Raw genomic sequence first — 14,129 nt, 5'->3', positions numbered from 1 at the left:
ACAGTCCTACCGATTGTCCCAGCGGCCTGACAGAAAGTTGGGAAGTGGGCTGGTAAGAAGTCCAGGTTTAGGGTTTTCTCCCACAATGCAGTGGTGGCAGAAACAGGGCTCCGCGGATGGAAGAGACAGATTCCGCTGCTGCGGTGGGAGGCAGCACAGGGGAGAGTGGGCAGCGGGACAGAATGACTGCTACACCGCCACGATTGAAGCCAGAGTCGAGGCCAAGAGACAGGGCAGTCCCCGGCAGCGATGGGAGAAGCAGGAAGGGAAGAAAAAGGGGGGTGGGGAGAAGGGAGAGAGGCAGAGGTTGCCTCTCCAGAAGAATGGCAGAGAGAGAGATGAGGGGGAAAAATAAAAGAAATTTAGAGGAAAAAAGTAAGTCAACCGTGAGTCTAGGCAGTACAGATGGTGAGACTTGGTCACTTGACCTGCCCTTAGTTAAGATATTGGTGAGGTCACCTGACCTTAGTTAAGATGGCAGTGAGGTCTTAGTCAAAATGGTGGCCGTCAAGTGTTGTATGGAGAGACCATGTTTCCAGAGCCATGGGAATTTTAAAGATATAATTAACAAGAGAGACATAGAGGCCGTGCAGAATATACATTTAAAACTGAATTAACATCTGTGTGGCTACACCATTTACACATTCTTTTATACATAAAGTAGAGAGGAAAATTACTCAGTACTGTGATCCGTCACCGAGCCGCTACTGCACAAGCCGCAGTGGGGGGCTTGAACTGGAAACAGCTGCTTTGCCGGTTTCTGTGGGACCAGCAGTAGCAGTGACAGAGACAGAATAGAAGGAATAGGAGCAAGGAAAAAGAACATCTACAGGCGGATGGGGAAGGGGCTGACCAGCAAAAGGAAAAATGGACAGTCATGAAATGCCCGTGCAGGACACCGGCAGTCCTGTCTGCTGGTAGAAATTCGAAGGCAGCTGACAGGGAGCCTTACCATTTGTAGCACTGGAAAGTGGTCTGAGTCCAGGGTCCCCACCAGGGAATGTGGAGAGAGCCTGGCTGAGTCATGCATCAACGTTATCCCTTTTAAAAGATATAGTGATGGGGGACCAATCCCATGAGAGGCCTCCTCAGGTCCCCAAGTCCTCTGAGGCCTTGGCTGTTCACCTTGGCAGGTGACCGCAGAGAGAGGTGGAAAGAGAGAGAGCACAGGCTGGAGGAGGCAGGATAGCCACTGCCCTTGGTGGAAGGGGAGGGTCAGGAGAGGGTGGGGCTTGGCTCTCAAAGGGACAGGGTACCCAGGCCAGCAGACCATAACAGTAACTGCTTCCCTACAAACTCAAAGAAACATAATGTCTTAGTTGCAGCATGAATTCTAATTGTTCTTAATAAAAACTCAGAGTCAGATATCGAGGTGAAAGTTGAGAGGTCAGAGAAACAGTACTGGCTGACAATAGAGAGACTATTACCTCTACCGAATCCTCGGACCAAAAGGGTGATCCTGTCAGCAGACTGCATCCTCAGACTGCTTCAGACTTCATCCTCGGACTGCATCTGAGCTCCTGTCTCCTCCCACCTTATATTCCTCTCTCTGCCCAGCCATTTCTCTCCTGTCTCCACCTCCCTAGTGCTGGGATCACCTTTGTGTGAGCTCCGTTTCTCTTTTAGACAGATTCAATCTTGTGTACCCCCAGGGTAGCCTTGAAATAACACAGATCCCTTTGCTCTGTCTCCCGAATCCTGGGATTAAAGGTGTGCGCCACCACTCCCTGGTCCCCAGTGACTTAACTCTGCACTCTGATCTCCAGGCAAGCTTTATTTGTTAAAACACAAACAAAATACTGCAAAAGAGTAGGAGCGGGCACGACTGCAGGGGACACAGCTCACGACAGATGCCTGACTAACTGCTCTGAACGGTTGAGGGAAGGTGGTGGGGAAGGAGGGGAAGCCTCTGGGACCCTATCACTTTGCCTTAATCCTCCTTTGTGGCACAATAAAAGAAGAATCTCAATGGCTTGCCTGTTAGTGAGTAGCTCACGGTGTTGTGAGTCAGAAGTCAGTTGTCCCGTAGCTGAGGTTCCTGCAACAGCAAGGTGCTGACCTGGCAGAGTTTGTGTCAAGGTTCTGGAGAAGATGTGGGTTTCAAACCCGTTCTTGCTGTTGAAAGAATTGACTGCCTCCTCTTGGAAGAATGTTGTTGGAGAACACCGGTCTTTTGTGGGATAACTGTGAGAATGTGTCTTTGATGAGGCACCTTCTGATTGGTTTGATGAAAAGTTAAACGGCCAATAGCTAGGCAGAAGAGAATCTCCAAAGAGATTTTGGAGGAGAGAGAGGAATTCTGGGAGGAAAAGAGGTGGAGATATGCCAGCGAGACACTCAGGAAGTCAGACTTACAGAATTAAAGAGAGGTAAAATTCCACGTGGTAAAATGTAGATTAATAGGTTAACTTAAGTTATAAGAGCTATTTGGGAAAAAGCCTAAGAAAGTGGACAGACTTTCAGAATTAATAGTAAGTCTCCATCTCATTATTTGGGGCTGGAGGCCGAAAAGAAAGTCCGACTTCAATGGTCAGTGTTTTCTTGCTGGCAATTAGTGTAAGGCTGCCCCCAGCTTCTAAATACCATTCCCATTCCCTATCAAGTAGTCCCTCAAACCCCAGACTTGCAATAATGGGTCACATATTCCTTGGACTTCATATCTCTAAGTACATCTGTTAAGATGAGGCAGAAAGTTCTATTTTTCTCCCTTAGCATTGGCCAATAACCCATTAGAAACTCAATAAAGAGATTTTGAGAGAATTATGAATTACATAGAAAATAAACACTTGAAAATATATAACATGCTATGCAATCCATGTTGTTTCTAAGAGGATTCTTTAATTCTGTATAAATTACATCTCTGAATCCTGGGAGAACAATAGGTGCTATTTCTGTTAAACTAAGTCCATATACATCAATTTACTAAAACCCAATCTTTTATAAATAAAACAAATTTATTTGCTTGGTAGTTCTCCTACATTAGGAGTAGGGAATTTGGCCAAATAATGCACCTTCTCATCACCAACAAAAGGCTGACTTCGTGGTAATTAACCCTTCATTGCAATACTGGAGGGGAACGAGGAGAGGTAATCTTTCAACATTTCAGTAAACACCACACATGAAAAAACATACCTGGGTTTGGCCATGCAAACATATTTTAAACATTTGGAATGTTTTTCAGCAAAATTATGATGCAAGCTTCTAAAGGCAAGAATATATATTTTACACTGCACTGTTTCTAAGTAAATTTATATATGTAAAAAATCCATTTAGTAAACATTAGCTAAATTTTTGTGACCAAGTACAAAGCCGCTTAAAAAATACCTGATTATAATAATTCCATCAATTAAAATACATCCATAACGAATTTATTCAGTGATGAGAAAAACCTATAAGCTATTTTTGATGTGTGAGTAATTTCAAATGTAAACATAATATGTTGGGTGGCTTGGGATTCTTCACCTCCACATCACAGGTGATTCTTCCTTCAGTCAAAAGAATATTGGAGATACTTACTGCAGGATCCTTTTCTTACCCTGTGTGGTACATTTTATAAAGTCACAATTTTGTTAAAATTATCTTTGTCATAGCAATACATTAATACTAACTATCAAAAGTTTGTTATTAATCAAATAATACCTAGACAGAACTAGCAAGACAAAAAAAATGAGGTAATGGGAGCGCGACTGCCTTTGGGGATTATACGTGTGATTTCCATATAGCCATGATAGACAGAAATCGCGATTCCATGTCTCACAGTGACCTAAGAAAACCTGCGCATCAGCTTTAGAAACAAGAGAGAGTGGAAAGGACTGAGGAAGCATTACACAGATAATCAAGGTAACATTTGTAGGAATCAAATCTCAAACTGTCCAGGTCAGCTGCCTTTAGAAGTGTCTCATTGTGACCCATGATAAACAAGGACTGTCCGTCAATCTAAGGTGGACCTTGTATCAAGTATAAGACTCAAAGAAAATGATTCTGCCTACTATATCATAACAGAATGATAAGGCATCCTGAAATCTGAGCACCCTAATTTCTTTGTTGGTTGGTTTTGTTTTGTTTTTTCTTTATTTTGTTTTGTTTTTGAGACAGTGTTGCTCTGTGTAGTTCTAGCTGTCTGAGAGCTCACTCTGTTGATTAGACTGGCCTTGAACTCAGGGAGATCTACCTACCTCTGCCTCCAGAGTGCTGGGATTAAAAGCATACACTCAATTTCCAAAGCATGGGGTTGAGGATCTTAAAGCAATTTTATCTTTGTGTAGAGAATTAAATGGGAAGGATTTGGTTCCATTTTTTCTGTCTTATTCTATTTTTCGTTTTTAAGTGGTGTTCTGGGTCTGCTTTTTTTGATTTTAGCAAGCACTAATATGCTTATCGAATCGAAACACCAATCTCAGTCATGTGTCACAGGTCAATAGAAAGTTTGTTGACATATGCGGCTGAAGTGCTAATGTTTGATTTGCTAGCAGGGGGAGAGGAAAGGGAGTAGTTTAATGTGGACATCATCTCGACTACTAACTAGAACGGGACAAGCTTAGCCTGCAATGAAGGAATAATACATAGCAAGATATAGAAGAGGGAATAAATGGTTGAGAAACTTAAATCTGGGAATTAAACTTCTCAAATGTGAACAGGAAAATGTTTCCTTAAAGAGAAAATATAACCATTGAGGTTAATTAAAAGACCAGATAAAGATAATACTTCAATAATAAAAGTATAGATAATTTTAAACACAAAAGCACAATTTTATGCTTTGCCTGCAAACAAACAAAAGACAACCCAGCGACTTGAAAGGATCATAGACACCAAAGGACGACAATGTATAAGGGTAGCTTAGATAAAACCTAACACAAAACTTCTTTCTATACTTGTCTCTATAAATGCAAAAGGGTTCAAGTCGGAGAACAAAATGGAATGAAAACAGTTGGCTGGATTTCTCAAAGATCATGTGTTTCTCTTAGATTCTAGGGTAAAGAAAAAAAGTCCCACACACCTACAACACCCCCCCCCACACACACACAAGTTGAAATTTCTCCTATGCATTAAACAAACAAACACACAAAAATTCAGGGAGATAATGGGATTCCCAGTATAAAATTAGCTGGCTGAAATCATGAGTGACTTCTGCCTAAATCTATCCCCAGAACTTTATCTGTCTGTCCTTCTGGCAAAACGCAACCAAACAAGAACAAAATCAGAAGCCCATTTTATTCACGAATGTAAAATGCACGTACCAAAGTGTAAGAATAATGCCATCACACACACACACACACACACACACACACACACACACACACACACACACGTACAAACTTGGCAGTTAGGAAATGTCAGTGCACTTGTTAGAAGGTGAAATTTCAGTCCCTTTGATGAAGATACCATCTTTCAGCCAAGCCCTAACAAAACCTTTGGTGCCTGTTAGACCCCCTCCCACGCTATTCAGTGACTGGGCTCCATCTGGAGGGAGGGGGCTTTTCCTCTCCAGAGCTAAGCGTTCCCAGACCCACCAGCAGCCTTGAGTTCCTGCAGAGCACTCAAAGTACAGAGAAGTGTCCCAACTCTGAAAAGGGCAGCTAGAAATGGATTTAAAACGGCGACACATCCGGGCAGACATTTACAGGGGCCTCAAGTACAAGGAACGTGGCAGAGTCTAGTTCCTCGCTTATGGTTGCAGAATAGGCTTTTTTATTCCACGGTGGTCTGTATCTTTGCAAGAAAAACAATTCTTCACTGGGTGATCATTTTTATTTTGGAGTTGATCCAAGACAATTTTGGGCGTGATGTGTGAAAATCTGAACCTAAGATTTTTTTTTTTCCTTTCAGTTTTGTGTTATTCAAGGATGAAAAAGAGATACATTTGAGAACATTCTCCACCTTTTAAAAACTGACTGTGGTCATGTTGATGTTCACATAACCCAGAAACAGCCCAGGCTATAAAATTAGGACTTGGCAGAAAGGAATTTTGAGGGAGAAGGTTAAATGAAGGTAAACTGAAGGAAGAGTTAGGCAACTGGTACAGTTGTGGGGGAAAAGAATCACTAAGGCCACTATACACTGTGGGCATCCGAAGACGGGTGTGCAGCGCCAGTTCCAGTAGTCATTCCCGGAGGAATAAAAAGCCCGATGAAGTTGGCGCGCTCCGTGTTCCTGTGTGCAAGTGTGTGCATTTGTTGCGAATGTGCTTGCTGGGCCGGCCCTCCGTGTGCCTGGAAGTGTGCGTAAGCACGCGTTTGTTAGCGTGTGAGTTTATCAGTGGAATGTGTATGTGTGCACGTGCAGCTGTGTGCAAATGTGTGTGCGATCATACGCGTGGGCGCATGTATCTTTGTGCATGCTGTGTTTGTGCACCGGCCAGCGTGCTCTAGGGTGAGGGCAACTCTCAACCGAGCGATGGTCTCGGGGAGGCGCCCTTGGCTGCCCTTTCCCGGGGCTGAAATAGAAGGCGGCGGCGGTTGGCCCTGAATGCTTCCGGCCACCTCCTGGCTCCTCTCGGTGCAAGCGCAGGTAGTGGTCACGCTTTCTAAGGTGGCTTTGAGACTTTTTATCTCAGTTTCCTAGGACCAGGGGTAACCTCGGACGGCAAGAGGGACTAGACCGGCGGCGAGCCGGGCTGGAGAGCCTAGGCCCTGCCTCTTTAACCCCACCGCCGGCGGGAGCACGTGAGCCGGGGCTCCGGGTGGCACTCGGGCGCCGCCGCCGCCAAGGCAGTTGTATTTCGAACGCTGCCTCTGGCGGGCGGCCAGGCGCCTAGGCTCGGCGGTCCGCCCGGCCTCCCCCACTCCTCTTGCTTCTCCCGCAGCCCCCTCCCCTTTATCCACCCACGCTCAGAGGTGGGCAGTTCCCCCCCCGCCACCCCCTCCGAAAGCGCGCGCGCGCACACACACACACACACACACGCACACATACATACTCTCACGCACTCACACGCATCCCCCTTGAATCCCGTTCAGTAACTCAGCAAACTTTCTGCTCCAGCCGCGGCCAGCAGCTTGTTTCTCCACGACATTGCAGTGCTGCCGCCTGCCCCCGCCACCCGAGGCGGCGCGGTGCCACCCACTGCTCTGTTTCTTGCTAGAGTTGAGCTGTGCATCCTACCCGATCCCGGCAGAACCTTCCCATTCTCTCCCTGCTTTCCGACCGCACAAGGGTCAGTCTGTCTCTCTGTCTCTGCCTCTCTAGTTTCTGTCTCCCCCAATCTCTCTCTCTCTCTCTCTCTCTCTCTCTCTCTCTCTCTCTCTCTCTCTCTCTCTCAGGAATTCTTTCCCCGCCTAATATTGCAAGAGACACAATTCACTACAAGTCTCCCTTTCCAAGCCGCTGCCAGCGTTCAGAGTGCCCGTAACTCCCGATCCTTAGCGGAGAGAGGAGCCCTCACCACCTTCAACTCTCCCTCTCCCTCGTTTCCCGCCTCCTCTCACTACCTCCACCTCCACCTCCACCTCCGCCACCCACCGCCCGCAGCGCCTCCTCCTCCTCTCCTCCTCCTCCCCTTTCTCTCTTTTTTGGCAGCCGCTGGACGTCCGGTGTTGATGGTGGCAGCAGCGGCAGCCTAAGCAGCAGCCCTCGGCGCGCGCCAGCTCCGCCAGCTCCGCCAGCTCTCGTCGCCCCTGCCTTCTCCAGCCCTCTCCATCCCGTCTCCCGAAAGGTGCTGGGCGGATCCGGGGCGGCGGAGGGCGAGCGGCTGCAGCGGCGGTAGCGGCGGAGGCAGCGGTAGCGGCGGCGGGAGGCAGGATGAGCGCACGCGGTGAAGGCGCCGGGCAGCCGTCCACTTCAGCCCAGGGACAACCTGCCGCCCCGGCGCCACAGAAGCGAGGACGCGGCCGACCCAGGAAGCAGCAGCAAGTCAGTACGCCGGCGCGGAGGGACCACTCAGCCCACCCGCGACGCCTCTGCCCCGGGGCCCCGCGACAAGCCGGGCGACCGGAGCGCGGGAGCGCAGCGACCAGGGCGGTGCAAGGTTGCCCACCAGCCCCGGGGTGTAGGTGGGCGGGAGACCGATTTCCCCACCGGCGAGTGCGCAGTGGACGCTCCCGGTTGCCCGCGCCCCACGGCTGCAGGAGGCGGGGGTCCTCTAGCCTCCTCAGTCACCCGGCGGGAGGTGGGGTCGCGCGAGGCGCGTACTGGGACTTTCGCTATTGTGCGCAGTCCCGGAGCGGCGCGGCGTGGTTAGGGGACAGTGAGTTTCTGGGGTCCCACAGATTAAAAAGCATTGCTTTGTCAGCCGCTTTGCAACCGTTCATTGAGAGGGCTTGCCGGGGACTGGGGCGTTCAGGAGGGTCGGGACTCGGTGGGTCGGAGGCTCCGCGGCTTTCTGCAGATTCTCCGGGCTGCCTGACCGCAGGAGGCTGGCGCACTACGGCCGCCCCCTCGGTGCCCTCCCCACACTCCAAGGCTCAAGGCTCGCACCCTCCCGACAAAGAACGTGAGCCGACTGCCTGCTTGGGGTCTTTAAATGCTTGCGGAGCTGTAACCGCAGGAGCAGGCGGGGAAGGGAGCCCGGGAATCTCAGATCCCCGCGCCACCGGGAAACGCGCTTCTCCCAAGGAGCTTTGGAAGGAGTGTCCTAGAGAGTTGCACGGTAGCTACGGTTGCTTCCCCGCCTAGAGCCAAGTCCTGGCTCCTCGCTCGGGCGCTTCAGAGCAGCTGAAGTTTAGTGTCCTTCTGGGTGAATGGCTGGGGGCTGGGAGGGGACGGTTGAAGGGCACCCAGGACCCCGCGGAGTGGAGGGTTTTGTCTGCGGATGCAACCAATTAAGCGTGCAGCCGGCTATTGCAGAGCTGTGCGCAGCGCCCAGTTAAACTCCGCTTCCTGGCCTTTTAAACTTCTCTTTTCTTCTTTTACCTTAAATCTCTTCCCTCGGGCAAAAAGAAGGGTTGGGAAATAATCCTAAAGTTCCAGATTGCCCCCGGGCGCTAGGTAGGAAATCGAAAAATGATTGTCAGGGTGTTTTAGAAAAAACGAGGGGTATACCGTTTTGAAATCATCAAAGGAAACAAGCCAATCTAGAGGCCTCCGAGTTTTCCCGCTCTGCCCTTAGCGACACTTTACTGTGCATTTGGATCCTGTTTTACACCTCCAAGGAAGTCTCCGCTCTACCCTCCTGCTTTCCACCAGTCACCCAGCTTTAACGAATTCTGCTAATCGCACCTCCCCCCAATTTAAAAAAAAAAAGTCTGAAAGAAAACGCTAGGGGATCCGGAGGTGACTGGGAGCTTTTACCTTTGAGTGAAGGCCGCGCTCACAAAGAAAAATGTGTTTCCGATGTGTTTGCTCTAAGTGCCCACTGGCGCGAGTATTTAATGGACGTTTCCAAGAAACTTTCCCCCCACGCGAACTTCCATTGGGAACTTTCACGATTTGTAATTAGTTTCGTTTAAGCACCCAATCTGAATGAAATGAGAGATGATTCATCCCGGAGAGATGTTCAGCGTCCCCGGAGTATCAATCATCACGTTTTCTTAACTGCTTGAGTATTGGCTACTTAGCCTGGCACCCAATAAAGAAAAGCGTTGATATACCTGGTGACCTGGCTGGTTCAATTGCTCCTTCCCAGATACTTACATTCCCCTCTCATCTCCCCCCTTTTCTTTCCAGCCCATCCCCACAAAGACTTTCTTTTTTAAAAAAATTTTGGAGACAACATGTTTATTTTTGTAAAAAGATATTTAAATTTCGACGGGAGACTATGCCTGTCTCTCCAAAAGGAAGTGGAGAATTGAAGCAATTATCTAGATAATTCAAGCAAAACCTCCCACCTCAGATTTGCCATAATTATTTGGAAATTTTTAGGAGGTATGGAATTATTCTGATCTGAACAGTTTGGATAATCGCTCCAATATTGCACTCAGAATGTGTGGGTTCAGTCCTAAACCACAAGAAACACAGGTCTATAGAAGTGATTACACGCCATCCTTTCCTTCTATCTGGCTATCTTTCCAGCTAGCTATGATGCTGGGTTCTGTTTCTGTTGTTTGAAATCCCAGTAGAATGGGTAGTGGAGTCCTATAAAATGTTTATTATTTCTGTGAGTTGCCAAGTGCGTGGCCATGTAAACTCTGTACCTTAAAACACGTGACTTTCCAGAACATGCAACTTTTCCAGGCTTTGCCATCATTTTGATTTTAGAATATTGTCCGGTTTTTTTCACATGTAAAACAGTTTCCTCTTTGAACACTGGGATTCGAACTATGGTTATACCGCCACCGTCCCCCCACCCCCTTTTGCAAACGCTATGCCACCATCATCCAACTATGCATGAACTGATGACTTCCAGCAGGCTGGTTAAGCCGCACATGCAGAAAGCAGAATCAGAGCCAGGGTCAGTCTCTTTCAGCCGGTTTTAGCCACAACAACTTTTCTTTCCTCCCTACCCTTAGGAGCCGACCTGTGAGCCCTCTCCTAAGAGACCCAGGGGAAGACCCAAAGGCAGCAAAAACAAGAGTCCTTCCAAAGCAGCGCAGAAGGTGAGAAATTCGAGCTGAAGCTTTTCCAGTGTTGCCGATGACCTTCCTGTAATTTTCCCAATCTAAATCCACACACCAGGATTGGTTCTGGCTGAGCAACCCACGACGTCATTTCTAGATTTGCTAGATTGGGTCTTAACCCTTTTTCTTTTCTTTCTTTCTTTCTTTCTTTCTTTTTTCTATGTTGATGCTTATTTTAAAAGTTTCCTGGAGATACAGTGATTTTAGGCAAACAAAAAGAGCCATCAAATCATAGTGTCAAGGGCTGGGGAGAACCGGATGGTAGGGGTGGAGTGGGGGAAGGGGCTGGGTAGGTTGGGATGGAAATGATACCGTTAATATTTATACCAATGACAAACGAGTTCATAATAAATCAAAGCTGGTGATGATGTTCCTGTAATTTCCTAAGGAAAAAAATAGGACTGAGATTAATTTATTCAGGGCTTATTTACATGATAACTGGAACCCAAGTCTCCCCATTAAAACTAAGTACTTTGCCAAATAGATGTTAATTAAAGAGAAAATCCAATTATAGGTTACTGGAAAAAAGTTTCATGTATTTTACAGCTTTAAATGTTTGGGACAAACATGCAAGATAATATTGTCAAGAAAGTTTCTCCCAAAGTGTTATGCTCTCAGACCACAAGAAGTTTAAAAACCAATATTTGCCTTATTTAATATTTTGGGGTGTGTGGTAGAACACAATTAAGGTTGACGTTTGTTTTTGTCTTTTTTTAAAACAGATTTTAAGTTGAACCTTTAAAATAATTCATGTTGGTTGTGTGTGCTACCAAAGAGGAAGTGCCCACAGTAACGCCTGTGTGAAGGAGTGACAGGGCCTGTCACTCTGGGTCTTATCCATGAGCTGGAAAGAGTTGGCATCTTATTTGTGAGTGTGTGTTGTAGCTGAAACTAATGACGCAAAAATTAGAAATAAATCCCAACATATATTTTCAAGTATACAGCATTTGTTTAAGGTGACTCTGCTCCTCTTTGGGGAATTAATATTCTGTGTGTGAGTGCAGCCCCTAACCACATTGTATGTGATGATTCTCAGTGGTGTACCCTGTCATAGCCAGTGAAGTATAAAAGCCATTGAGGAAGTAATTATGACTTCTGGTTGTTTTATTTTAACACTTTTGAGCAGGGTTGAAGGAGCAGGTTTCTCTAATGCTTGAATTAGCTGTGTTTTAAAGTTCAGATCTGTAGTTAGTATTTAACCAATTAGCCCTCAAGTGTCTCTAAATAACCTTGCTATTTAAGTAATGACACACACTCAGGTGGAAGGGTGCCTTCTCTGCCTTTTATTCATAAATGAACTAAAATGGGTTTTAAAACAAACCAAACCAAGTTATTCTGGCTGTGTTTCTGTGGTGCTTCTGCTTTCAGGGGCGACCCAGAGGTGTCTTGGTAGGCATCAGCAGACACTTAAAATGTGATGGAACCACTCTTAAGATGCCTCATCATAATACCATTCAAAAAGTCTTTGAAGTTCACCATAAACCAATGATCTGCAGATATTATAAAAAGGAAGGCGGGCTGTCTCGTAATGTCACGCTGTGACACATTCCCTTGAGTGACTAGGTGGAAATGGTCCCATCATGCTCTCTCCACTCTACAAAGCTCACCACACAAAGTGTATTTTGGACTAAGAGAATCTGCATGGACAAACGGAAAGTTAAGACTTGTGCCTGTTTTAATGTGTAAAACAAAACAACAACAACAGAAAGCGTACCCATTTCCAAGTGTGTTTGGTTATTCATTGGCTTTAGTCATAACATCTGCAGATGGTTCACTAGGCTGTCCTCTTTCCGTAATTCTCCTTGTGTAACACATACTTGTATAATCACTAAAATACAAACTGCCCCCCCAAGAAGACATTTTCTGGGTTCTTTTATTCTTCAAGGTATAATTATTTCATACAATTCTATTACAAATATTCCTCTTTTGATAAAAGTGAATAAATGCATTAGCTTAGAATGCGACTATTACTTTTCTTCAGTTTTATAAATTATACTTCATTTGGGTGAGGACATTGATAAGTCAGTCCTGGAGTAGATAAAAGTGAAAAGGTTTTACTTTTAAATCAGTTGTTATGGAGGGTGTTCCTATGCCTTTACACACATGGTTAGGTTATTAACTGTGTATTTTATTGTATTCAAACAAGACTTATGCTCATTATGCTTTTAAACTGAGAACCTTTTTAGAAAGTTATACAGTTCAAAACATGCTAGATGAAAATACCCTATTAGACTGAGCTGAACACATGTGAAAGCCTTCAATATAATTAATGAAGTGAATATTTTTCTGCACTCTGGGAATCTCTCTCTCTCTCTGTGTGTGTGTGTGTGTGTGTATCTCTCTCTCTCTCTCTCTCTCTCTCTCTCTCTCTCTCACACACACACACACACACACACACACACCTGGCAGGTACTTGAGGAGATGCGGTGCACACTAGAGTCCTTATAATTCTGTTTAAATTTTCTTGCTGCTTTGAACTTTTTTTTTTCTTTAAACTTAAGTTTATGCTTGGACTGAGCAACTGGCCTTAGGGCGCTTGAAAACAAAACTGCTCATTAGGAAATTTGCTGTGAGAAACTTGACAATACACGAAAATGGTACAAGACCAGGTGAGCGACTACTAATATAACTGTCCTTTAAATTTCAATAGGACGTTGATTTGTGTAATATGTACAAGAAACAAATTTATAAAGAAGCAATTTGTCGTGTTTAGAATTTATGGAAGAGAAGATAATTATTCTTCCATCAGAACTAATTTCATGAATAACCCTTGTGTGTCCATAATAGTCTTTCCTGGGAACTCTTCCAGTCTGAGTACAGCCCTAATAAAAAGAAATCAGAAGTTACCACCTTCTAGAGTAAGTGATTTATCTGAGGATGCCAGTCTGTGCCTTTACCTTCATATTCTTTTGTGTTTAGGTCGAGGTACACCTCTGATTGGCTGCCTTCTGATCTTTGTGCTGTGCTTTAGCTTCCTCTTCTGGCTGGACTTACCGGGAATGCTCAATTTTCCCATTTTGTTTCCTTGGGGACAGGAAGGCATCATCTCCCTTATGTCTAGGGTTTTCTTGATTCTTTTTAATCAGGAGGGGCGGCCACTAAAGTCCTCTGCTTCAGGTCACAGTCAGATTGATCTTGAAGTTTCAAAGTGGGGCTCGTTCAGGTGCTTGTAGGGGTGAGTGTGTTTCTGAGGTTGGGTTAAATTTTAATAGGAAGATTTCAAGCAGGAGGTTCCCCCATTTCATAATGTTAGAATTTACTTAGGCCCCACCTTTCACTGGAGGTATAATGGCCAGACTAGGGGACAAAGCATAGAATGACAGTTGTAGCTGGGTAAAGTATGAACACTTTGAATAATGCAATCAGAATAAACATGTCTTTTCATCTTCATATACAATGTAAACAAGCCATGAGGTTACCTGGGTACTCTGTAGACCAAGTCATGTTCCATATCATTTGCATTCCTGGAACTGATTAGGGTTTTCTCCTCATAAAATTTTACTAATATTAATCACAGACATTTTAGGAATAAAGAAGAGAGGTGGTCTTAATTACCACTTCATATTAACTGCGGAGTCTGGCTGCTGTGTGAGGACAGGATTTTCTTTTGAGCATAGAAGGCCCAAAGGCACCCTTTGTTGA

The 14,129-nt window shown here is 45.7% G+C and overlaps 1 protein-coding gene across 1 annotated transcript in view; it reads left to right on the top strand.

Annotated features, from left to right (window-relative positions):
- The first annotated feature begins 6,393 nt into the window (after window positions 1-6,393).
- The window catches only part of Hmga2 (high mobility group AT-hook 2), a 112,445-nt gene continuing 104,709 nt past the window's right edge, over window positions 6,394-14,129 (top strand). The window contains exons 1-4 of the mRNA XM_048418682.3: window positions 6,394-6,454; window positions 6,540-6,662; window positions 7,649-7,845; window positions 10,380-10,466. Of these exons, the coding sequence (XP_048274639.2) occupies window positions 6,394-6,454; window positions 6,540-6,662; window positions 7,649-7,845; window positions 10,380-10,466 (468 nt within the window). The remainder of the gene's footprint in view (window positions 6,455-6,539; window positions 6,663-7,648; window positions 7,846-10,379; window positions 10,467-14,129) is intronic.

The sequence above is a fragment of the Myodes glareolus genome, chromosome 26, assembly GCF_982192425.1.
Source record: "Myodes glareolus chromosome 26, mMyoGla1.1, whole genome shotgun sequence".
Lineage (NCBI taxonomy): Eukaryota > Metazoa > Chordata > Mammalia > Rodentia > Cricetidae > Myodes > Myodes glareolus.
The sequence above is the reverse complement of the archived record's forward strand: the minus strand, read 5'-3'. Positions and strand labels throughout refer to the sequence as shown.